The sequence below is a fragment of the Macrotis lagotis genome, chromosome 8, assembly GCF_037893015.1.
Source record: "Macrotis lagotis isolate mMagLag1 chromosome 8, bilby.v1.9.chrom.fasta, whole genome shotgun sequence".
Taxonomy (NCBI): Eukaryota; Metazoa; Chordata; class Mammalia; order Peramelemorphia; family Peramelidae; genus Macrotis; species Macrotis lagotis.
The window spans coordinates 68,625,442-68,651,998 of NC_133665.1; the positions used below are offsets into that span (position 1 = coordinate 68,625,442).

General features: G+C 35.3%; 1 protein-coding gene across 2 annotated transcripts in view; it reads left to right on the top strand.

The window, feature by feature from the left end:
• The window catches only part of JAK2 (Janus kinase 2), a 172,645-nt gene that overhangs the window by 88,090 nt on the left and 57,998 nt on the right, over window positions 1-26,557 (top strand). For both annotated transcript variants that reach the window (XM_074197469.1, XM_074197470.1), the window contains 3 exons: window positions 22,285-22,442; window positions 23,349-23,460; window positions 26,142-26,328. In XM_074197469.1, the coding sequence (XP_074053570.1) occupies window positions 22,285-22,442; window positions 23,349-23,460; window positions 26,142-26,328 (457 nt within the window). The remainder of the gene's footprint in view (window positions 1-22,284; window positions 22,443-23,348; window positions 23,461-26,141; window positions 26,329-26,557) is intronic.

The window sequence follows — 26,557 nt, forward strand, 5'->3', positions numbered from 1 at the left end:
ATTTTTATTTTTTAATTTATTTTTTATTCTCATTTTGTACAAATTTTTTTTACATTAATACAATATTCTTGTTTACAAGTAAACAAAATACCCCTCCTCCCCCATGAATATCGATAGACTTGCTTGGACGAAAAAAGGTAAAGGGGAGAGAAAAAATTAAAATAAAAAAAATAATAGTAATAATTGTAGGTATGGCCAGGTGGTGCAATGTCTGAAGCACCAGCCCTGGAGCCACGAGTACCCGAGTCTATATCCAGCCTCATAAACCCAACAATCACCCAGCCATGTGACATGCAAGCCACCCGATCCCCACTGCCTTGAAAAAACCAAAAAAAAAAGAATGGAAAAAAAAGACCCAAAATAAAATAAAATAGTAATAATAGTAGGGGTGGCTGGGTGGTGGACAGAGCATTGGCCCTTGAGCCAGGAGCACCTGGGTCCAAATCCAGCCACAGACACCCAAAGATCACCCTGCTATGTGGCCCCAGGCAGGCCACCCAGCCCAACTTGCCCTGCACCCTCCCCCAAATAATAATAACAAAAAATGTGCTTGAGTCTTTGTTCTAATACCAACAACTCTGTCATGGGTGGATCTCATTCTTTATGATAAGTCCATCACAAAAGTTACTTCCATATTTTTCCACCATTGCCATTGCTGATCGCAACTCCCTCCTTTCTTATTTCTCCACTACCATGTACTCTATTTTCTCTCTCCTTTCACTCTGACTCTGCTGTAGGGTCGCTGAGTGGCAGCAGACAGATCCCTGGTCCTGGGGCCAAGAAGCCCTGAGCCCCCATACCACCCCTTAGGCCCAGAATCCACCTGGCCCTATGGTCCTGGGCAGGCCTTCCAATCCCAGCCCCTTGCAAGAAGTAAGAAAGAAAATGTGTTATATCTGACCACTCTCCCCCCATGGTCCATCCTCTCCTCCTTTATTCACATCCCCACCCCTTCCCCCTGCTCCCCCCCTCCTTCTTACTCCAGTTGACTATACCCCATTGAGTATATATGCTGTTTCCTCTCCTAGCCATCTCTGATGAGAGCAAAGGTTCCCTCATTCCCCCTTGCCTCCCCCCTTCCTTATCATTGCAATAGCTCATTGTAATAAAAAAAAATCTTATGTGAAATATCTTGGACTATTCCCCCTCTCCTTTTTCTTTCTCCCATTCCATTTCCCTTTTTTTCTATTGACTCCATTTTTACACCATATTTTATCTTCGAATTCAGCTTTCTCCTGTGCTTCAACTATAAAAGTTCCCTCTACCTGCTCTATTAACTGAGAAGGTTCATATGAATATTATCAGTGTCATTTTTCTATGCAGGAATACATGCAGTTCATCCTCATTAAGTCCCTCATATTTCCCCCCTCTCCTCCAATCTCCATGCTTCACCTGAGTCCTGCATCTGAAGATCAAACCTTCTGTTCAGCTCTGGCCATTCCAAAAGGAACATTTGAAATTCCCCTGGTTCATTGAAAGTACATCTTTTTCCCTGGAAGAGGACATTCAGCCTTGCTGGGTAGTTCATTCTTGGCTGCATTCTAAGCTCTTTTGCCTAAGCCCTAAGAGCTTCCAGTGTAGTTGCTGCTAAGTCCTGTGTGATCCTGACTGCAGCTCCACAATATTTGAACTGTGTCCTTCTGGCTGCTTGTAATATTTTCTCTTTGACTTGGGAGTTCTGAAACTTGGCTGTAATATTCCTAGGGGTTGGTTTTTTGGGATCTCTTTCTCTGGGGGATTGGTAGATTCTCTCCATTTCTATTTTGCCCTCTGCTTCTAGAATATCAGGGCAATTTTCCTGTAGTAATTCTTTGAAAATGCTGTCAAGGCTCTTTTCCTGATCATGACTTTCAGGTATTCCAATAATTTTTAAATTATCTTTCCTAAGTCTGTTTTCCATATCAGTTGTTTTTTCAATGAGATATTTCACATTTTCTTCTAATGTTTAATTTTTTTGGTTTTGAAGTATTGATTCCTGATTTCTGGTAAATTCATCAGTCTCCCTGAATTCTATTCTTTGTCTGAAGGATTTGTTCTCCTCAGAGAGTTTTCTTATCTCTTTTTTCCATCTGGCCAATTTTGCTTTTTAAAGCATTCTTCTCCTCAATAACTTTTTGAACTGTTTTATCCATTTGACCTAAGCTGATTTTTAGCATGCTATTTTCTTCAGCATTTTTTTTGGATTTCCTTGACTAAGCTGCTGACTTCATTTTCATGTTTTTCCTGCATCTCTCTCCTCTCTTTTCCCAGTTTTTCTTCCAACTCTCTCATTTGATTTTCAAGTTCTTTTTTGAGCTCTCCTAAGCCCAATTTCTGTTTTTCTTGGAGTCTTTAGATGCAGGAGCTTGTGCTTCCTCATCTTCAGACTGAGTATTTTGATCCTTCTTGGGCTCATGAGCAAAATATTTCTCAATAGTCTTCCTTTTGTTTCTTTGCTTGCTCATTTTCCTAGCCTGGGCCTGGTTTTGGGGTGCTTCCTGAGCTTTTGGGGCACTCCCACAAGGGTCTCAATGTGTGAGGCTCTGTCCTCCCTCCTGGTCTGTGAATGACCATAAGCGCCCCCCTCTGCCATGGGGCTGAGGTGGGGGGGGCCCTGCTGTTCTATGGGGGGGCCTAGACTGGGATCAGGATCTGAATGTGGTCAGAGCCCCAGAGTCCTGTTCCAGGGGCAGAGGACAGAGCTCTGCAGTCTCTCTTCACTCCCCTCCCTCAGCTCAATGGGCTCATGCCCTGGGGGCTCCTGCTTACTGGCTCTGCCTGCTTCTGTTTCCTGGATCAGGGCTGGGGAAAGAATGCCCTGAGGGCTGGGCTCCACATGCTTGCTCTGGCAGAGGTCCCCCGCTGTTCCCCCACTTTGTGCCCGGTGCTCCTCGGGGTGCAGCTCAGGAGACTCCCCCGCTGCTGTGAGCTGAGGCTCCCAGCGCCCTGGGGCTGCCTCTGGGAGGCTGAAGTTCTTTGGCTCTGGCGGACCACCCCTCTGACAGGCTGCCCCTCCGACCCAGGGGAGCAGAGCCTTTCTGCTCTTTTCCAGGTTACCTTGAGTAGGAGAACTGCCTCACTGGGTCCCTTTGTGGGTTCTGTCTCTTGAAAGTTTAGTTAGAGTCCTTAGCTGATGAATTTTATCAGAGAGCTCCTAAGACTTGATCCCTTCTTGTTGCCATCTTGGCTCTGCCCCCCCCCCCCCCCGAAAAAATATTTTTATAACTGCACATAGCTAATTGGTTGCTATTTCAGAGAGAGGAGAGGGAAGGGAGGGAGGGAGAGAATTTGGAACTCATTTTTAAAAATTAAAGTTCAAAAATTGTTTTTACATGTAATTTGAAAAAAATTTAAAATGTTATGTGAAATATCTTGGACTATTCCCCCTCTCCTTAAAATGTCCTTCCTCCCTAGCCAGTGGTTGGTTATAGGTATGAGAAAGGAGATCAAATGGAGACTACTGAATTTGGATACTATTTTTGAAGGCTTTGCTCTGAAACAGCAACTTTTAAATTTAAAAAAAAATCATCAGAACTAGAAAAAAACGTTTAAAGTTCGTCTAGCAATAAATATCTGAATATGGCTAGTTTTATTCTCCTTCATATTACTCAAGAGAAAAAATATGTCTAGAAACTAGAAAACAATTCTCTTTCTTTATAGTATCTCATAGTCTTTGGGTACCAAGGTTATGGGAGAAGGGAAGGGGTCCCTTCAACTCACTTGTAGGTCTCCTATCTACCTGCCACTAGACTCTTTCCTATATTTTATGTTAACCTGAGCTTCATGATATTTTTGTGTTTTCAAATTTATTTTATACAATTTCAGTCAATACTCACTAGACTCAGAGTTTCTACCAGTTCATCAAATATTATTTATTTGATATGATGAAGAAATTTATTTTTCTAATAGAGATTACTTATATCTCTATATTAAATCCTTTAAACTCCTAGAATTAAGTAAATATTAAAGACACTGAATATACATTGTATTTAATGAAATCAACAAATAATAAGAAACAAAGATATGGATATTTATATATTATGGCTGTGAGAACAATCACAGCTAGTCACCTTATACTCTCATTTTAATTTTAAAAAAATATCTCTGCACTTAGTCCCATTCATTCAATTAATACAGACTAACAAAGTCTCTTAGTATAAATTTTCTTCATTTTCTTTACAAGGTAGAATATAAAACAGATCCATCAAGAATGGAGCCCTCTAAGATTGGGGGGGAAATTGTAAAACTCAGATAACATCTTTAATAAAAATAAATTAAAAAAAATAGACAGGAAAAAGTATCTTCAGTTTCTCCTAAGAGATCACTCTTCATAGGCTTTCTTCATAGACTTCTCAAAAAATTCTTAAAATTGTGGGGGCAGGTTAGTAAAAGGAAGATCAGTAGAATGTTAACTTCTCAAAGCCATAGGAACTCCATGACCTGAACTAAGATGAACTAATGTGTTAAGTATTGTGAAATCAGAAGAGAAAAAGAGGAATCAATAATGTAACAGCCTGGTTATAAAGAATAACATTTTCTTTATTGGGAGAAGAATGGAAACTAAACATAATGTAATTCAACATTTTTTAATTTTTGTTTTAGTAACAAATGAAGAAAGCATAGAGCAAGGGGTAGCTAGGTAGCATAGTGGATAAAGCACCGGCCCTTGTGTCAGGAGTACCTGGGTTCAAATATGGTCTCAGACACTTAATAACTACCTAGCTGTGTGGCCTTGGGCAAGCCACTTAACCCTGTTTGCCTTGCAAAAACCTAAAAAAAAAAAAGCATAGAGCAGTGTTTCTGTTCTGTATTTGGACTTCAAAGGTTATTAACTAAAATAAGGAGACAAAGTCATCCTTTTTTTTCTTTGACAAGGACAACTAGCTATCCCAAGTGCTTGCCTACTAATATGGATATAATAAATCTGATCTTAATATGTGACTTGTGGATGCAAAAACTATGGAAGAGACGTTGCAGCATGTTTCAATTTGTAGCAGTATTATTTTGAAATGTAGATAGTCAATCTTATGCTAAAAGCTGCTTCTGTAAATAGAAACGTGGATATAAAAATAAGTAGCTCTCATTTAGGGAAAAAAATTGGCCAATTTAAATCTCCCAAGTGCTCTGCTTGACTTGAATGTAGGATGATAAGGAAAGTTGCACATCATGATGAGCATGAAGTAGTTGTGACTGATTAAAATATTAAGGTCAGAAATTTTGTTCTTGTGTATAATTGATTGTGAGAATAGTGATTAAATACTTAAATTTAGATGAAAATATACTCATTTTGAAAGAAAATTTGAATGTGGGGAAAGTTTCTGTAAATATTGTACCACACATTTTAGATGATAAAGAAAATATAAAGATGAAAAGTACTGCTCTTTCAAGGACAGCTGGACAAAATAAAATGTTTTAGAGGAAAAAGCTAGTCATTGATAAAATAGAGTGCTTCTAATATGCCTTGGAAATAAATTATCAAACTCTATAATGGAAAAATTCTAATAATCCCCCAAGATATAAGAAAAATGTCAAAATAAGAAATATATTGTTAATTTTTTTCTTTACATTAGTGTCATTGTTTTCCAAGCTTCAAATAATGAACTTAAAAATATTTGAGAATTTTGCTTAATGTAAAAATGTTAAACCTGACTATTTTTTGGCTTCTCTGATATGACTTTTCTCTTATGGTATGCTTTCTGTGTAATGATTTTTTATTCGAAAACTTTTCATCTATCTTTATGAAAGACAAGGCTGCCTTGAAAGAATATAAAAGATTTTTCCACTGTTAAAATTGTTCAAAAATATTTTCAAGAATAACCACATCTTTGAATTTAATGTGTAATTTCCTGCAGTTACGTTTTCAAGGAAAAATGTAAATTTAAAAAATATTAGTTCAAAGAATTCATCTTGTTACTTGTTTACATGTCATATTTTAAAAAACAGGAATGTTCTTTGTGATTGCACACATATAATTTATATCAGATTGCTTACTTTCTCAGGGTGGAGGGGTGGAAGAGAAAAAGGAATGGAATTTGGAACTTAAAATTTTTTTTTAAATGTTATAAAATATTTTTACGTGGATTTCTGGGGTAGAGCCAAGATGATGGCATGAAGCTAGCATGCTCCTGGAACTTTTCTCTCCATGATATTAAATGAAGCCCCTACACAAACATAAGAGCTACAGATACCACCAAAAAAATAAAAAAGTATCAAAATACATTTTCAACTGTAGACATTTTAGAGGATCTTCATTGAAGCTCTGTCTCTTTGGCAGGGGGAAAGGGGAAGTAAAGCCCAACTAGTCAGGAGAGTGAGAAAGCAAGTGGGAGGTTTTTAACTACAATTCAGCCCAAATCCCAGCAGCTAGATAGCAAGTCAGCAGGGAAGGTCCTATCCCCAGACAATGTCTGAACCCTGGAACACTGGGGTAAAAAGACAGAGCTGAGTTGGGAATAAACCCATTGCTTAGGCAGAGCCTGGATATAACGGAAGAAATGAATCTTTGCATAATCAGTGCCTTAGCTTTGTAGGCAACATTTTGGCCAGCAATAAACCAGGGAACAAGACCCAAGCCCCTGCATAAAAAATTCAGGACTATACTCCCTATACTCTAGAAGCAGAGGTCAGCAATAAATGAACCAAAACACTAATGATAGAAAGCTTCTATGCAGATAGAGATGCCATCTTAGAAGAAGAAATCAGTGATAGATTGATTACCTACATTGGAAGTCTCAAAGGAGTATCTTGGACTCAAATCCAAAATCTCAGAAGAGCTTAAAAAAAATTCAAAGAAAAACGGAAAAAAGAAATGAAATGAACTCTTTAAAAACAAAATCTGGAAAAACAATATATGGAAAAAGAATTAATTTTACCAAGTTCAAAATTACCAAAAAATAAAATTGACTAATTAGGAATGCAATTCAGCAAAAAAGTAAAATAAACCAACTGCTAAAGGAAACATAAAAAGCTACCTGAAGAAAATAAAACTCTTAAAAATTGGAATTGGACAAATAGGAACTAATAATCTATGAGAAATAAGGATTCCACCAAACATAATCAAAAGACTGAAAATATTGAAGAAAATGTAAAGTACCTTTTAGGAAAAAACAAACAACCTGAAAAATAGGTCCAGGAGAGACAATTTACAAATTATTGATTTACCAGAAGGCCTAAATAAAAAAAAAAAGTTTGGAAAATATCTCTTTTTTTTCTTATTTAAGGTATTGGAGTTAAATGACCTAACCAAGTCACACAGCCAGGCAATTATTAAGTGTCTCAAGATGTATTTGAACTAGGTCCTCCTTACTCTAGGGCTGGTGCTGTATCCACTGCACCACCAAGCTATCCCAGGGAAAATATCTTTTAGGAAGTTATCCGGGAAAATTGTCCCAAGACCAAGAAGACAAAATAGATATTGAAAGAATACACAGGAGACTTTCAGAAAGAGATCCAGGATAAAAACAATCCAAGAAATCTCATAGCTAAATTCTAGAACTCTAAAATAAAGAAGGAAATACTGCAAGCAGCCAAAAACAAACAATTTCAGTACAAAGGAAAGCACAAAAAGAATTTCGCAGGACTTCACAACTTCAGCAATAAAGATTTTGAGGGCTTGGAATATCATATCTTGGAGGACAAAGGATCTTGGATTACAACCAAGTATTTACTAACCTGCAAAATTTGGCATACTCTGTCAGGGGATGTTCAATTAAATAGAGGACTTCCAAAATTTCCTGATAAAAAGACTAGAACTGAACAGAGAACTTCATATACAAGACTCAGGAGATACATAAAAAGGTAAATGAAAAGGGGGGGGGGGAACCAAATGCTAGACAAGAACATTAAATTATATGCAATCCTACAAGGGAAGATAGTACTTGTAACCCTTGAGAATTGAATTTCTCGTAGGGTAGTTAAAAGGTTGAGTATAATTGAAGAAATTATACTTAGAGGATATGGATGTGATTGATTCATGTCCTTCTATTGAAGAAGACTAAAATGACATCACTATGTTGGAGATAAATTATTGTGCATCCTACTGATCAGATCAATAAAAGCTCAGAATGCTCTGCCACAGGTTGTGCACAAATAGTCCAGGTGAAAAACTGGGATGTTTACCCTGAACTTAGATGTCTCACTGTTCTTTTTGTTTTTTAAAGCATGTTTCTTTTTTTTAATTTTTTATTGTTTTTAAATTTATTTTTATTAAAGGTATTATTTGAGTTTTACATTTCCCCCCCCATCTTGCTTCCCTCCCCCCTCCCCCCTACAGAGAGCACTCTGTCAGTCTTTACTTTGTTTCCATGTTGTACCTTGATCCAAATTGGGTGTGATGAGAGAGAAATCATATCCTTAAAGAGAAGAGAAGTCTAAGAGGTAACAAGATCAGACAATACGCTATCTGTTTTTTTTTTCTAAATTAAAGGGAATAGTCCTTGCACTTCGTTCAAACTCCACAGCTCCTTATCTGGATACAGATGGTACTCTCCTTTGCAGACAGCCCAAACTTGTTCCCAATTGTTGCACTGATGGAATGAGCAAGTCCTTCAAGGTTGAACTTCACTCCCATGTTGCTGTTAGGGTGTACAGTGTTTTTCTGGTTCTGCTCATCTCACTCAGCATCAGTTCATGCAAATCCCCCCAGGTTTCCCTGAAATCCTGTCCCTCCTGGTTTCTAATAGAACAATAGTGTTCCATGACATACATATACCACAGTTTGCTAAGCCATTCCCCAATTGAAGGACATTTACCGGATTTCCAATTCTTTGCCACCACAAATAGGGCTGCTATAAATATTTTTGTACAAGTAATGTTTTTACCCTTTTCCCTCATCTCTTCAGGGTATAGACCCAGTAGTGGTATTGCTGGGTCAAAGGGTATGCACATTTTTGTTGCCCTTTGGGCATAGTTCCAAATAGCTCTCCAGAAGGGTTGGATGACTTCACAGCTCCACCAACAGTGTAATAATGTCCCAGATTTCCCACAACCCTTCCAACAATGATCATTATCCTTCCTGGTCATACTGGCCAATCTGAGAGGTGTGAGGTGGTACCTCAGAGAAGCTTTAATTTGCATTTCTCTAATAGTGATTTAGAGCATTTATTCATATGGCTATAGATTACTTTGATCTCCTCATCTGTAAATTGCCCCTGTATATCTTTTGACCATTTGTCAATTGGGGAGTGGCTTTTTTCTTTTAAAAATATGACTCAGTTCTCTGTATATTTTAGAAATGAGTCCTTTGTCAGAATCATTAGTTGTAAAGATTGTTTCCAAATTTACTACATTTCTTTTGATCTTGGTTACATTGGTTTTATCTGTACAAAAACTTTTTAATTTAATGTAATTGAAATCATCTAATTGGATTTTGGTGATGTTCTTCAACTTTTCCTTAGTCATAAACTGTTCCCCTTTCCATAGATCTGACAGGTAGACTAGTCCTTGATCTTCTAATTTGCTTAAAGTATTGTTTTTTTATGTCTATGTCCTGTAACCATTTGGATCTTATCTTAGTAAAGGGTGTGAGGTGTTGGTCTAATCAAAGTTTCTTCCATACTAACTTCCAATTATCCTAGCAGTTTTTATCAAAGAGGGAGTTTTTATCCCAATGGCCAGACTCTTTGGGTTTATCAAACAGCAGCTTACTATAATCATCTCCTGCTTTTACACCTAGTCTATTCCACTGATCCACCCTCTATTTCTTAGTCAGTACCAAACAGTTTTGATGACTGATGCTTTATAATATAATTTTAGATCGGGTAGGGCTAAGCCACCTTCTTTTGCACTTTTTTTTTCCATTAAGCTCCTGGCAATTCTTGACTCTTTATTTCTCCGTATGAATTTACTTAAACTTTTTTCTAACTCATTAAAGTAATTTTTTAGAATTTTGATTGGTAGGGCACTAAACAGATAGTTTAGTTTTGGTAGAATTGTCATTTTTATTATATTAGCTCTCCCTATCCATGAGCAGTTGATATTTGCCCAGTTATTTAAATCTAATTTAATTTGTGTGAGTAGTGTTTTATACTTGTTTTCAAAAAGATTTTGAGTCTGTCTTGGCAAATAGACTCCCAAGTATTTTATATTGTCTGAGGTTACTTTGAATGGGATTTCTCTTTCTAGCTCTTCCTGCTGTTTCTTGCTAGATATATATGTGTATATATATATATATATATATATATATATATATATATATATATAAAAGTTCAAGATTTATGAGGGTTTATTTTGTAACTTGCAACTTTGCTAAAATTGCTAATAGTTTCCAGTAGTTTTTTAAGATGATTTCTTGGGATTCTTTAGGTAGACCATCATGTCATCTGCAAAGAGTGAGAGTTTTGTCTCTTCCTTCCCAATTCTAATTCCTTTAATTTCTTTATCTTCTCTAATTGCTGCTGTTAACATTTCTAATACAATATTGAATAGTAGTGGTGATAATGGGCACCCTTGTTTCACCCCTGATCTTATTGGGAATGCCTCTAGCCTCTCTCCATTGAATATAATGCTTGTTGATGGTTTCAGGTAGATACTGCTAATTATTTTAAGGAACAGTCCATTTATTCCTACACTCTCTAGTGTTTTTAATAGGAATGGATGCTGTATTTTGTCAAAAGCTTTTTCAGCATCTATTGATATGATCATATGATTCCTGATAGGTTTGTTGTTGATATAATTGAGTATACTAACAGTTTTCCTAATATTGAACCAACCCAGCATTCCTGGAATAAATCCTACTTGATCATAATGTATTATCCTAGTGATGACTTGTTGTAATCGTTTTGCTAAGATTTTATTTAGGATTTTTGCATCTATATTCATCAGTGAGATCGGTCTATAATTTTCTTTCTCTGTTTTAAGTCTTCCTGGTTTAGGTAACAGTACCATATTGGTTTCATAGAGTTAGGCAGAGTTCCATCTTTCCCTATTTTTCCAAAGAGTTTATATAGGATTGGAACCAATTGTTCCTTAAATGTTTGATAGAATTCACTAGTGAATCCATCAGGCCGTGGAGATTTTTTTTTAGGGACTTCAGTAATGGCTTGTTGAATTTATTTTTCTGAGATAGGGTTGTTTAGGTATTTAACCTGGGCAACTTATATTTTTGTAAATATTCATCCATTTCGCTTAGATTATCAAATTTATTGGCCTAGAGTTGGGCAAAATAATTTTGAATTATTACTTTAATTTCCTCCTCATTGGTGGTGAGTTCACCTTTTTCATTTGTGATACTAGAAATTTGGTTTTCTTCTTTCTTTTTTTTTAATCAAATTGACCAGAGGTTTATCAGTTTTATTGGGTTTTTTTTTTATAATACCAACTTTTGGTTTTATTTATTAATTCCATAGTTTTTTGCTTTCAATTTTATTAATTTCTCCTTTAATTTTTAGAATTTCTAATTTGGTACTTAATTGGGGATTTTTGATTTATTCTTTCTCTAATTTTTTTAGTTGCATGTTTAGTTCATTGATTTCCTCTTTCTCCAATTTATTCATATAAGCATTTAGAGGTATAATATATCCCCTGAGAGTTGCTTTGAATGAATCCCATAGGTTTTGGTATGTTGTTTCATCATTATCATTATCTAGGATAAAATGGTTAATTCTTTCTATAATTTGTTTTTTGGTCCACTCATTTTTTAAAATGGGGTTATTCAGTTTCCAATTTGTTCTGGGTCTATATCTCCTTGGCCCAGTATTGCATATGACTTTTATTGCATTGTGATCTGAGAAAGATGTATTCACTATTTCTGCCTTTCTGCAGTTGATCATTAGGTTTCTATGTTCTAGTACATGGTCAATTTTTGTATAAGTTCCATGTACTGTAGAGAAAAAGGTATATTCTTTCTATCCCCATTCAGTTTCTTCCATAAGTCTACCATATCTAATTTTTCTAACAATCTATTTACCTCCCTAAATTCTTTCTTGTTTGTGTTGTGATTCGATTTATCTAGATCTCATAGTGGGAGGTTGAGGTTTCCCACTAGTAGAGTTTTGCTGTCTATGTCTTCCTGTAATTCTTTCAGCTTCTCCTCTAAGAATTTGGGTGCTGTCCTGCTGGGTGCATATATATTCAGTGTTGAAATGACTTTATTGTCTATGGTACCTTTTAGGAGGATAAAGTTTCCTAACCTATCTCTTTTAACTCTATCTGTTTTTACTGCTGTTTTGTCTGAGATAAGGATTGCTACTCCTGCTTTTTTTTACTTCAGCTGAGGCAAAATATATTTTGCTCCAACCTTTTACCTTTACTCTATATGTATCTCTCTGCTTCAAATGAGTTTCTTGTAAGCAGCATATTGTAGGATTCTGGTTTTTAATCCACTCTGCTATTTGCTTATGTTTTAAGGGAGAGTTCATCCCATTTACGTTCAAGGTTATGATTACTAATTCTTTATTGCCCTCTGTGCTATCTTCCTCTATTTATATTCCCCCCCCCCCCTTATCCATATTCCCCAGTCTTTTGTTTCTGAAAACCACCCCCTTCGGTGTTTTTGCCCTCCTATATCACACCCTTCCCTTTCTTTCCCCTTTCCCTTTTCCCTTCCCTTCGTTTTGTTATTTCCCCTTATTTCCCCCACTCCCCTTCCCTTTCTCCGTTCCCCCCTCCCCTTTTACCCTTTTCATACTTGAAAAGTTAGATGTTTTATAAGTTAACTGAGTATGTGTAGGTTGACTTTAAGCCGAATCTGATGAGAAGAAGATTAAGGTGTTTCTCCTTTGCTCCCTTCTTCCCCACTATTACCATAGGTTTTTTGTACCTCTTAGTGTAATGAGATTTACCCCATTCAATCTCCTCCCTCCTCCCGTCTCTTTCCTGTCCCCATTTTTAGGTCAGTAGTGTTTTTTTTTTTTTAGATCCTTCTGTCTAAGTCCTAGAAAATTCTGAGTGTCTGTCCCTTGTAGTTCTGTACATTCTGTCGAATAGAGTCAGAATTCCTGAGACTTTTTAGAGTCTTTCTCCCAAATGGGGTTAAAGCCAGTTACATCCCATTAGATAGCAGTCTCATGGATAGGTCATGAATGTCCATCATTTCTGGCTAGGTGTATTCTCTCTAGAGTTACATTTCTCAAGGTTTATGAGAATCTTTTTTTTTTTTACCCCCATGCTGGGGTTTAGCGAATTTCAACTTACTGGATTGTATTTTTTTTCTTTTACCGCCACCCCCCCTTTTTTTTTTTACCTTTTCATGTGTCTCTTGAACCTCCTGTTTGATGTCCAAATTTTCTGTTTAGCTCTGGTCTTTTCATCAGAAATTTTTGGAATTCTTCCATTTCGTTAAATGTCCATCTTTTTCCCTGAAAAAGAAGACTCAGCTTTGCAGGAAAGTAGATTGCTGGCTGCATTTGAAGCTCCCGTGCTCTTTGAAATATCTCATTCCAGGCCCTTCGATCCCTTAAAGTTGATGCAGCCAGGTCCTGTGTGATCCTTACTGTGGCTCCTTGATATTTAAATTGTTTCTTTCTGGCTGCTTGCAGGATTTTCTCTTTTATCTGATAGTTCCCGCAGTTTGGCCACAGCATTCCTTGGTGTTTTCATTTTAGGGTCTTTTTCTTCTGGGGATCGATGTACTCTTTCAGTAACTACTTTGCCCTCCAATTCCATGATATCAGGGCAGTTTTCCATCACTAGATCCTGTAATATTAAGTCCAGGCTTTTTTTCTCTTCAATGTTTTGATGAAGTGCTATAATTTTCAGGTTGCCCCTCCTCGATTTATTCTCAAGGTCAGTGGTTTTGTTGATGAGGTATTTTACATTTGCTTCTATTCTTTCTATTTTTTGATTTTGTTTAACTGACTCTTGCTGTCTCATAGTCATTAGTTTCAGTAGACTCCATTCTTTTTTGGGGGGAGAAGTTTTCTTCATTAACCTTTTGCAACTCCTTTTCCAATTGGTCAATTCTACTTTTGAAAGAGCTTTCCATTTGACCAGTTGAGGTTTTGAGAGAATTAATTTCTTTTTGCATTTGCTCGTTTGAGGATCTGAGAGAATTATTCTGATTTTGTAATTGTCCAGTTGATGATCTGAGAGATTTATTCTCCTTTTGTGTTTGTCCAATTGTACTTTCTAAGGTATTGTCTCCGCCAAATTTTTAAGCTCCTTCCTTATTTCTTCAAGGAAGTCTTTCTGTGCTGGAGACCAGATTGTATTCTCCTCAGAGCTTCCAGGTCTCTCTGAGTTGGGGTCTTTCCCTTCCAGGAATTTTTCTATGGATCCACCTTTCCGCTGACCCTTCTTCATTATGCTAAGACCTTGAGTTGGGGGGGGGGGGGGCTGGCTCAACTGGGCTTGAGATCGCTAAAGGCTTTACTGAGTGCAGTTTCTCTGGCTGGCCAGGAGGAGGTGCTGGTTGCCCTCTCTGGAGTGTCTGTGACCTTGTTTGCGAGGCCTTCTCCCTTTGCCCGAAGGCAGGAGTTGGAACTATTGAATTCTTTTGCCTTCAATCAGTGGTGGGCTTTACCCTGGCCTGAGGTCATTCCTCAGCTGGGCTGGTTCTTCTGCTCACACACCTGGGCCTGAGGCAGAAGTAGTTTGCCTTTGTTTGAGGAGAAGCCTCTGTGCAATGGAGACGTGCCCTCAGAGTTTCTCAGACCTGAGAAGCCTAGGGATGGTGTTTGCTGTTCTCCTGCTCCAGAACTCTTCCCCCAGCCTGGTCCCCGAGCTCCAGGGGGACAGCACCAACACCAGCACCTCTGCTTCCCCGTGGACGCAAGCTTCTTTCATCCAGCCCTAATGCTGATCCAGCAGGTCCCGCTCTCAGTCCCTCAGACTCCCAGTTCCAATTCAGCTGTTAATCTATCTGATCCGGGGCAGATCCTCCCTTGGAGCCCAGACTCACCAGCCCGGATTTGTCCAAGGCTGCTGCGGGAGACACTCCTGAGGTAGCTGTTCTTCTGGCTTTTCTTTCTGGGTTTTCTGGATCGCAATTCTTTTAAGAGGTTTGTTTCATGTGATAGATGGGGAAGAGATCAGGAGACTTTAGAACTGTGCCTGTCTTCTTTCCGCCATCTTGGCCGGAAGTCCTCACTGTTCTTTTGAGCCACTTTAATTCTGCCTTGCTCATAGAGCTCAGAACTTTCTCTGATGAGGGCATTCTATGCCGGGCAGTCTTGTGCCATTGTCTTCCATGTCTTATAATCAATTGTAAAGTTCTTTAGAGAGACCTTCATGATGTCCCAATACTTAGAGGATCTATACAAGATTGAATCAAAAGTGACTTGATTTTACTAGATACTTGGTATAATAGTATAATAGTACAGAGGGTAGAGGTGTATTTGTAAGGTTTGGATATAAAGAGATTAGAAATTGATATTGTATAAATTCATACCTTAATATTTAGGTACAATGGTTGGGAAGATAAAAGGACACTGGGATAGAGAGTGTACCCCACTTTGGTTGGAGAGGATTATAGGGCTATGGATAGAAGGAGAGGGTATATTTAAAGGGAATGGACATGACACCATAATGAAGAGATTTGGTTTTGTTTGATGCTTTGGCTATAATTGGAGGGAGTATCATTGAGGGGAGGGTATAAATGGTTGCTTGATGCTTTGGTTCATAAGGATTGTGTAAACATGGAGGGTACTTGAAAAGGGGATTAGGTATAAAGTGATTATAATTTGATGTTTTTCATGTCTCTTGAAAAGTGTATTTCTAATGAGGCAGAAGAAGGGAGGGTACTTAGTGTTTATGAGGCAATGCTGCTGATTAATCAATCAGCCTTTGAGAATAAATAGTATTTCTATCATGTTAGATAAAAAGGGATATATTTTGAAGAAGGGAGTATAGGTATAAGACAGGATTTAAAAAATAAACACATCAAAAGAAAGCTTATACCAGGAAAAGGCTAGGCATTGGTGGATAAATAACACCAGGTGAAGAGGCATAAAGGACTATTGTAGTAGATGAAAAGAAGGGAGGGTGTGAACACAATAAACCCTACTTAATAGATTTGGCTAGGTGGCACAGTCCCTAGAGCACTGGCCCTGAAGTCAGGAGTACTCGATTTCAAATCCAGCCTCAGACACTTAATAATTAAACCTACCTGTGTGGCCTTGGGCAAGACACTTAACCCCATTTGCCTTGCAAAAACCTAAAAAAAAAAAAAAAAGATTTGGTCTAAAGAGGGAATAACATACATTATCAATTGTGTTTAAAAAAAATCTACCCACACTACAGGGAATTCTTTTGGGGGGTGTGGGGAAAGAATTGGAAAGAAGGGACTGATAAAAGGGAAAGTGAAGATATAAGTGAAAGTTAAAATTTAATAGGAAAATTAAAAGGGAAAATAAATGGAGGTCTCCTTAAAAATAATAAACAGTATGTTTTTAAAACCATCAACAAATATTTATATTTAAGGGGGATAAACTTGGAGCATTTCTAGTAAGATCAAGGGTGAAACAAGAAGAATACCCATTATCTGTATTACTATTCAATGTAACGTTAGAAAATGTCAGCTTTCGCAATGGGAGAAAAAAAAAAGAATTGAAAGAATTAGAATCGACATTGAGGAAGCAAAACTTTTTTTACTCTTTGCAGATGATTTGATGACATACTTACAGAACCCCAGAAAATCATCTCATAAACTGTTTGAAACAATTAAAAATACAGCAAAGTAGCAGGATATAAAATAAACCCACATAGATCATCAGTATTTCTATATAGGAACAATAAAATAAAGCCCAAGGGCAAGACATTGGAAGAGAAATTCCATTTAAAGTAACTGCAGGGGTGTCTAGGTAGTGCAGTGGATAAAGCACTGGCCCTGGAGTCAGGAGTACCTGGGTTCAAATCCGGTCTCAGACACTTAATTACCTAGCTGTGTGGCCTTGGGCAAACCACTTAACCCCATTTGCCTTGCAAAAAAAAAAAAATATAAAGTAACTGCAGCCAACATAAAATACTTGAGAATCTGCTTCCCAAGACAAACCCAGAAACTGTAAGAACACAATTGCAAAACACTTTTCACACAAATAAAGGCAGACCTAAACATTTGGAATAATGCCAGTTGTTTATGGTTAGGTCAAACTAATACAATAAAACTGACGATTCTACCCAAATCAAATTACTCATTTAGTACCATACCAGTCAAACTACCACGTTAGCTGTTGTACAAACGTAGAAAAAATACCAGAATTCGTCTGGAGGTCAAGAATGTCAAGGGAACTGATAAAAAAAAAACATAAAGGAAGGTGTCCTTGCTCTCTCAGATCTAAAATTATACTATAAAGTGAAAGTCATCAAAACTGCCTGTTACTAGTTAAGAAATAGAGTAATGGATCAGTGGATTAGTATAAGGTATAAAAGAAGCATTTGTAAATGTTTATAGTAATCTGTTGTTTGACTAATCCAGAGACATTGGCTTCTGGGATAAGAATTCACTATTCAACACACATTTTTGAGAAAACTAGAAAGTAGTATGGCAAAAATTAGGGATAGACTCACATCTCACATCCTATATCAAAATAAAGTCAAAATGGGGAAAGAATTTAGGCATACAGGGCAATTCCATAGATCAATTAACAGATCAAGAAATATTGTCCAATCTATGGAAAGGTATGAAATTATGAGTAAAGAAGAAACAGAATACATGATAAGTTGCAAAATGAATGATTTTGACTATATTAAATTAACAACTTTTTGCACCATTAAAACCAATACTTCCAAGAGTAGAAGGAATATAGAAAGCTGAGAACAATTTTCACAGCTAGAAGTTCTGATAAAGGTCTTATTTCTAAAATATAGAGTTGAATCAAATATATAAGGTTACAAGTCACTCTACATTTGATAAATGGTCAAAGAATATGAACAGGCAGTTCATCAAAGAAATTATATATATATGAAATATATGAAAAATGCTCCAAATCATTACTGACTAGAGAAATGCACATTAAAACTACTATGGGGTACTTACCTTACAGATTGACTAATATGTCAAAAAGGGAAAATGATCAGTGTTGAAGTTGTGGGAGGCTTAGGGCATTAATGCACTGTTGGTGGAGTTGTGAACTGAGAGAACAATATGAAACTGTACCCAAAGAGAAATAAAGAGATATAAAACTGATCTTATCCTTTGACCTAGCAATACCAATACTAGACCTATATCCAGAAGAAATCATAAAAAATCGGAAAAGTCCCACATGTTCCTGAAATATTCATATCAATTTTTATAGTAGCAAAAAAATGGAAATTGAGGGGATACCCATTAATTGGGGAATGACTGAACATGTCATAATATATGAATGTTATAGAGTATTATTGTTCTAAAAGAAGCCATGAATGGGACTAGAGAAGCATGAAAAAAACTGATGCTGACCAAAGGGAGTAGAACCAAGAGAACATTGTACATGTTAACAACAACATTGTGAGGTGATCAGCTCTGATGGATGCAGCTCCTCTCAGTTGTTCACAAAACTAGGACAACCCTTGGAGACCCGTTGACTATCCACATCCAGATGAAGAAAGCAAAACAAAATCAAAAAAAAAATTACAGAATCTAAATGAATACTATGTTCACTTTTTAAAAATTTCTTTTATGTTTTTCCTTCCTATCTCATGGTTTTCTTTTCCCTTTGTCCTAATTCCTCATATAGAAAATGACTAATATGTAAACTTGTTAAACATAAATGTACATATACAATGTTCACGAGACTGTTTGCTTCTGAAGGGAGGGGGGTAGTAAGATTGGGTGGGAAAAAATTGTGTAACTTACAAATTCATGTAGACAAATGCTGAAAAACTTTTACAATTTGTAATTGGAAAAATAAAATATCAATTAACATGTTTTTGCAAGTAATTGGTGAAAAATAAATTTTATTAGACAAAAACAGGGACTATATTTTGCCTTTATTCTCAGTGTTTAACAGGATATGTTAAAATTGCTTGTTGACTGACTGAATTATTTTCAGTTGCTGTATTTAATAAAAATGAAGATAATGAGTTAATATGGGTAGATTGAGAGAGAATGCATTTATTAAGCTCTTACTGTGGGTTCTATTTCTAACGAGTCTTTTGTTTCTTTAGCATTTGATTTAAGGCAAGCATTATTGTCTTTAATTAAGCCAAGAAGTAGAAAGCTATTATGGTAAGAGGTGATGAGGGCCTAAACTAAAATGTTACCTGTGTGAGTGAAGAAAAAGATTCTAATGCAGGAGAGATGGCTATTGAAGGTGAAAAGAGCAAGATTTAGCAACTTGTTAGCTATATAGGATGAGAGAGAAATTGAAAATCATACCAAGATTACAAACCTGAGAGACTGGAAGAATGATAATGCCTTCATCTGAAATGGGGAAGTTTGGAAGAGAGGAGGATTTATGTAGGAAGATAAGTTTGTTTTTAGACATGTTGGGTTTAAGATGTCTCTTTGATATCCAATTAGAAGTGTCTGATAGATAATTGGTGATATGGGACTGAAACTGAGGATAGAGAATGAGTTAGTTAGATATTCCTAGAATTCCTTCAAGAGTTTCTGATGACGTATATGTGTATATATATATATATATATGTGAATGTATGTATTTGGATATATACATGTGAATTTTTTTAATCTGTTTAATGAATATCATTCATGTTATTGGCTTAGATTTCTTTATCTAGAAGTATTCTTAAACATTTAGGAAGTTCTCATGATGATGATAATGATGATGCCATACATAAATAAGTAGAGTGAAAAGTAGTTAAACTTTTAAAATATAAATTGCCTAAAGCCTCAGACACTTGTCTTAAGATTACTTTTAGTGGTTTTCTTGGAGTCAAATTTGATAGGATCAGTCTTTATTTAAAATCTATTTTCTGGGCATTGACATGAAAATATGTTTTCAGTTCTCATAAATGCAACTGCCAATGATGACAAAGTTTGAAAAGAGTTTTTGCTTTTTATGTCATAGTGGTATAATTACATTCAAACTAGGACTTCTTCCTTCTCATTAGAGAACATAATACAGACAGCATTTTAAAAGTGGGAGCTCTTCTGGCAACATAAGTCAAAAAATTGTTTTCTCTCCCCAACTAGATTGTAATCTTTGTGAAGACAATAATTGACCCTGGTTGGTTTTGTATCTTGAGACTACATAATACACACCACATACCACAAACACTGAAGTTTTAACTAAAATCATAAGGTGCTTTTTCTTCTTTTGTGCATTAATAACAAATGCTCTTGAACTAGGTTTTTCAGGATAGCCTGAAAAGGTCAGAACTTCTGTAGTTAGTACCTCTCACAAAAGCTGTAAGCTTGAAGAGATTTCCCAAGTGCAGTAGGTAGAAGTGACTCAGAAATATTAAGTGCAACCTGTAAAGAACCTTTAAGATTTAATCATTGATATCTCGATATTTTTTTCTACTCATTCATGTTCTTATTAAAAAAAGTAACTTTGATAGGGATGATGATCAATCTTGATGGACTTGCTCATTCTATCAGTGCAACAACCAGGGACTATTTTGGGCTATCTGCATTGGAGAATACCATCTGTATCCAGAGAAAGAATTAAAAACCATTATCTTATTGTATAATTTTACTATCTCATACTTTATTTTTCTTCCTTAAGGATATGATTTCTCTGTCATCACATTGAACTGAGATCAATGTATAACATGGAACCAATGCAAAGAATACCTTCTGTGAGTGGGGTGGGGGAAGAAAACGAGAGTGGGAGAAAACTGTAAAACAAAATAAATAAAATCTTTAAAAAAAATGGGAAGAAAGCAAAAAAAATATAACTTTGTAGAACCCCCAAGCCTGCAAAAGAAATAGTAAATACTGTTCCTGCTCTTAAGAAAAACAAAAATTAAAATCTGGTGATATTGTACCTGTCTGAAATGACTAAGTGCCTAAAGAGTAGAGAGAAGAGGAGTGGTCAGAGCCTAGTGGGTTTAGTTTTTTTAGGTAGATAGTTTCTAAAGGAGACAAGACATGACTTGAAGAGAAGAAAGGGAAAGGCCTTCTGGGAGAGAACTTGTAAATAAAATAAACACATTATGCATGAATGATAGTGAACAGATGAACCTGACCAGAGGAGTAATAAGAGATAAAATAAAAACATTTTTCTTTTAAAACAGACAGTAACAAAGACCTTCTGGTACCTCAGAACATTTTTTGTCCCATTTACGGATCATTTTTTTTATCTGAGAATTTCAAATGAAAATTATAAGATTTCTTTAAGTATTAGTGAGCTGTGAGAGTGTTTGCTTTTTTATGATTATTTCTATTTTTAAAAATTTAGAATTGAGTAATCTTTATGATTCTTAATAATAGAAGTTAAAATATATGTGCCAAGAACTATGCTAAACACTTTATCACGTTTATCCCTTTTGATTCTCATACCAGCACTGTGAGGAAGGAACTATTATTATCTCCATTTTACAGATGAAAAAACTGAGACAAACAGAGCTTAAGTGACTTTGCAAGGGTCACACAACTATCTGAGGTCACATTTGAACTCAGATTTTTCTGATTCCTGGCTTGATATTCTATCCACTGTAGCTTCAACTGCCTTCAACATATTTATTAATATAGACACATATGTAATTTGCCACTATCAGTTTCTCAGTTTTTATTTTCAGCGATTTCTATTTTTAGCATTTTGTGTGATTTCATACATACACACACATGTGTGTATGTATGTATGTTTAGTTTAATTGCATCGTTGATTTCATTAGCTTATTGAACTCTCAGTCAGGAATTTTCTCTACTAATGAAGATTGTCTCTGCTTTGTACCTTAGCTTTGGAGAGTTTCTTAGTGGCTTTAAGAGATTTAGTCACTTTCCCAAAGTCATCTTCTATGTGACAGAAGAGGGTCATAAATGCAGTTACATAATGTTATTCCAAAATATTTATTTTCTCCTTTTAATGAACATTTATCAAATACTTGCTTCGTGCTAGGTTATAGAAAAAAACCCAAAATTTAGATATTCCTATTTTGAGAAAGGGAGAAATAAAATATGTACAAATTAATAACCATAAAAGGGGAAATAAGTGACAAATGTATTAGTGCTGTGTGAAACAATGTGATTTGTCTATAAGGAAGACTTCGTTATCTTCTTTGAAATATATTTCTGAAATTGTGCATGTAACGTAATAGAACGTAATAGAACAATATATGTTAAGAAGCAGGTAACTTTTTGAGTTTATCTTTTCCTTCTATTAACATTTGAAGGTAAAATAAATCTAAATGTGTGCACCTTAAGAAAATTGCTTACATATTAGGGCGAATTGTCTTTATATAAAAGATATAGTACACAGTTGGTATTAGACAGTTCTTAACAGTATTGGTAAATATTCATTCTTTTTTCTTCCTCATTGCCTTCAGGAAATTGAATTTCTCTCATTGAGAGAAGCTCTATCTTTTGTATCATTAATTGATGGATACTATAGATTAACTGCAGATGCACACCATTACCTCTGTAAAGAAGTAGCACCCCCAACAGTCCTTGAAAATATCCAAAGCAACTGTCATGGTCCAATTTCGTAAGTAATGCACTCTTTTAAAAAATGGGGAAGGGAGAGAGGAAGGCCCACCAGAATATGTTTGTACAGTAGAAATAATGACATATTAACTCCAGTCAATATGCTTATAAAATTTTGTTAACTATCTAAATATCCTTAAAGATACCCAACTTATATCTCATGTGTAAGTAAATTTTCAAAAGTGTTTTTTTCTTTTAACTTGCTTCAAATTGTCAATGATAATATGAATATGGTCTTTCTTAAGACTTTAATGCTATTTGAATTATTATAATTATATACATATGTATTATTACATTTGTTTTACCTTAGAATCAGTTGCACAGAGTTTTATGCCATCTTGACTTGGGAGGTAATCAAAAATAGATGTGGTATTATTCAAAAGAATGCTAATTTTTAAGTATAGAATTATAATCAGAAGGCAGAAGACTTCAAGAAAATAAAATCATTGCTGTTTCTGGCTGAATTTTTCTACCACAACAGTCATCAGTGTCCTTTGTGAGTTTCCAAAGCAATAGGAACACCCCAAGATTGGTTTGAACTCAGTATGAATAGGTAATAATTTTTTTCCTTAGAAAAATTATCCACAACCATAAAGAATAAAGAGTCAGCTTTCTGAGAAACCTTCAGTTTTATTATTAAATTTTTGCTGATACATATTTTGGTTCCATTATTCATAGTAATTCCTCTATTTGAAATTTTTATTGTATTATATAAGTATAACATAAAGGTAAAATCTGGTTTTGAAATGTAAATATAGATGTTTGTATTTTTATACATGCATGTGTATATGTGTAAATGTGTGTACTGGTAGTAACAACAGCAGTAGCAGTAGTAATCATTGTCAGTAGAGTCAGTTGTACTCCTATTATCATTTTCCTGATAAACAGATAACTCCTTTACCTTCAGGATGGATTTTGCCATAAGTAAACTGAAGAAAGCAGGTAATCAGACTGGCCTCTATGTCCTTCGATGTAGCCCTAAGGATTTTAATACATATTTCCTCACTTTTGCTGTTGAGGTGAGTAAGCTTATCGGAACAAGAAAGAGCTTATCTATTCCATTTATGGTGAAAATTATAAATATCCTTTGGGTATGATAACTCATATATTATAATTGGAGTTCCCTCTTTGATTCTGCAGAAAACAGAAACATTTTAAACTTCTAATAATGCTTTCATGACTTACTTAAATAACTAAAAGAGCTGTGATGTTTTCCATGTAAGTACCTAGTCCCCTATTGTAACTCTCAACCAGTCAATAGTTTGTTATTTGATATAACTGAAAGAGTTTATCATTAGATCCCTCTGTCGTTCAGTCTCTTCAGTCTTGGCTAGTACATCCATTTTTGGTCCCGTATTCAAAACCTTTCCAGATTAATAGAATACTCCCTAATTTGCCATAGATTTTAACATACCATAATACCATCATCATATTATTTGGATATTAATGAAAAAAATCATAGAAATAAGCTATTTGTCATAATGTTTTTGTCACCTCACCTTGCAGTTTGTCTCTGATCATTGTTTCACCATAATAGTATTTTGCCTAATTCAGTTCAGCCCATGCATACTTTAAGATTTAATTTTACTTGCAGAACTTTACCAAACAAGAAAGAACAAAATAACTCATAAGCAATTTAATTAATTATTAAGTTGGGCAAAGGGATAAAGAGAAATAAAATCATAAAGAAATAAAAGCATTATATTAACAGTTAACATTTTCATAGTTTGAAGGTCTGCAAAGTGCCCTTTATAAGCCTTGATTTCATTTGATTTACAGATGTAGTTATTTTCATCTTACAGTTGGGGAAACTGAAGCTCAGAGAAATTAAGCCATTGCACAACTTTTAAGGTGTGAGATATGCTTGAACCTAGGTCTCCTCTGTCTCCAAACCTCTTCCTCTTTCTAGCACACAGTCCTGCAAATAATGTAATCTCTTTTTTAAAGAATTACCATCTACAGCTTTAAAGCATAAAGTTGTGCTGAACTTCACTTCAGTGAAGAATTGTTATAAAATACATCATTTGGGGGCCCCATTTAATGAAGGTTTTAGTTAACAGAAGTATCTAAATAGGAGATATTGCCTAAATGGTAATTCCATAGATTCTGAAAGTACATTTTTGGCATATACAATTAAAGAAATAGCCAATTGAGATTCAAGAACTGGAGTTGAAACCAAGAGACCTGAGTCATAATCCCCCCCATCCATGTAGTGTTAGCTAAATGACCTTAGATAAGTAGCTTTGCATTTCTTTTTTTTCTCATCCATAAGACAGGAGTAATAATACTTGTCCAACTTATCTCTTATTGTATGGTTAAGTGAGATGTGAAAGTGATTTGTCAACTTTTTTTTAAAAAACAGCTTATGGTGTGGTACTTCCTCTGCCAATGCAAATGGGCATCTTCTTTGCAATTTATAGTCTTTGTAAGTGGTCTGCAAGTCCTTCAGAAAGTTCAAAGTGATCCTGTACTCCAGGTCATACAACTAATATGTGTCAGAGGTAGGATATGAACTCAGGTCTTTCTCACTCTCAGACCAACACTCCCTCTACTATATTACATTTTCATTTGTCAGCTATAGTTGACAAGATGTAGTTCATATAATAATGGAACACAATTTTCTTTTTATGATAATAACTATTCTTGTTTTTAAAACATCTTTAATTCCTAATTGAAATGAGAAAATTTCTTTACAAATCTGACCATTTTCATTTTAGCATTCAGGGTTAAAATTTTTTAGAGATATGCCACTCTCTTGAGTATTCTGAGATGGGCAGCCCTAGAGCATGTGAGCATTTCATAAACAACAAATTAATACATATGGAATAATGAATAGGTTTAATTTTTTTTCTTAGTGCTTTAGTGACATTTTACAAAAATCATCACATTTACATTTCAGTTCCCTCAACTCCAACAAGTATTTATGGAATGCCTGATGCTACATATCTAATATAGTACTAGTTTCTTGAAAGTTACAAATGAACTATGGTATGGTTCCTAATCTCAGTATTCTAGGAAAATCAAGGATTTAAACATATTAAACTGTAAGATAGTATGACCATGTGAAATACAATAAAATACTATATTATGTTGCCCTGTGAGATGACATGAGAAGTTCTTTGCAAACTTTAAAGCACTATTTAGCTTTTTTATTTGTGGGTGATTGCTATGAAAAGTTGATAATAGATTTACTCACTGAGAAAGTGTGTGTGTGTGTTTGTTTATACATATATGCATATATGTCTATATAACGTAAAATATTGAACTTAGAATTTCCCCCATTCTGTTCTCTTAAACCATTTATTAAGGAACAAGTAAAGAAAATAGAAACAGAAAAGTAGAAAGAAACCCTATTAAGCCTTTGGTATTTGTTTTATAGCTATTTTATTTAATAAACTCCTTTTATATTTTAAATTTAAATAAAAATTTAAATTTTATATTTAAAAAATGCTTATTATTGTGTAGTTTATTTGTTGTTAGGTCTCATTTCTGAAACACTACTATGATATAATTAGGAAGTTCCTTTGGCAAGAAGGCCATATACGTAATGTCAGTGCTTAAGTATCCAAGTTTAAATTTTCAAATATGCTTTTGTGGGTTGTTTTTTGTTTGTTTGGCAGTATCCTTCTTGCCAGTATAATCATTGTGGCAGTTATTATGATGTATTTTTTTCTCTATCTTTATGATTAAAATCATACAGCGGGAAAATGTCACTGATTATAAGCACTGTTTGATTACAAAAAATGAGAATGGGGAGTTCAACCTCAGTGGGACTAAGAAGAATTTCACTAACCTTAAGGACCTCTTGAATTGCTATCAAATGGAAACAGTCCGTTCAGATAGCATCATTTTCCAGTTTACCAAGTGTTGCCCCCCAAAGTCCAAAGGTAAGGAGACCTTCTAGTCATTTTTCATTTGCTGTCACATAGATACCTTATACATATTTCAAAAAAAGATGCAGATTGACTTGTTCTAATATCAGTAGGCAATCATCCTCATTTTGGAATAAGACCTGTTTGTTTTTATTTTCTAAGTTCCCAATATAATGAACTTCTAGAATGGCAGGTATTCTCAGTATTTCATGTTATTGTATTAAAATACAAATGCTTATACTGA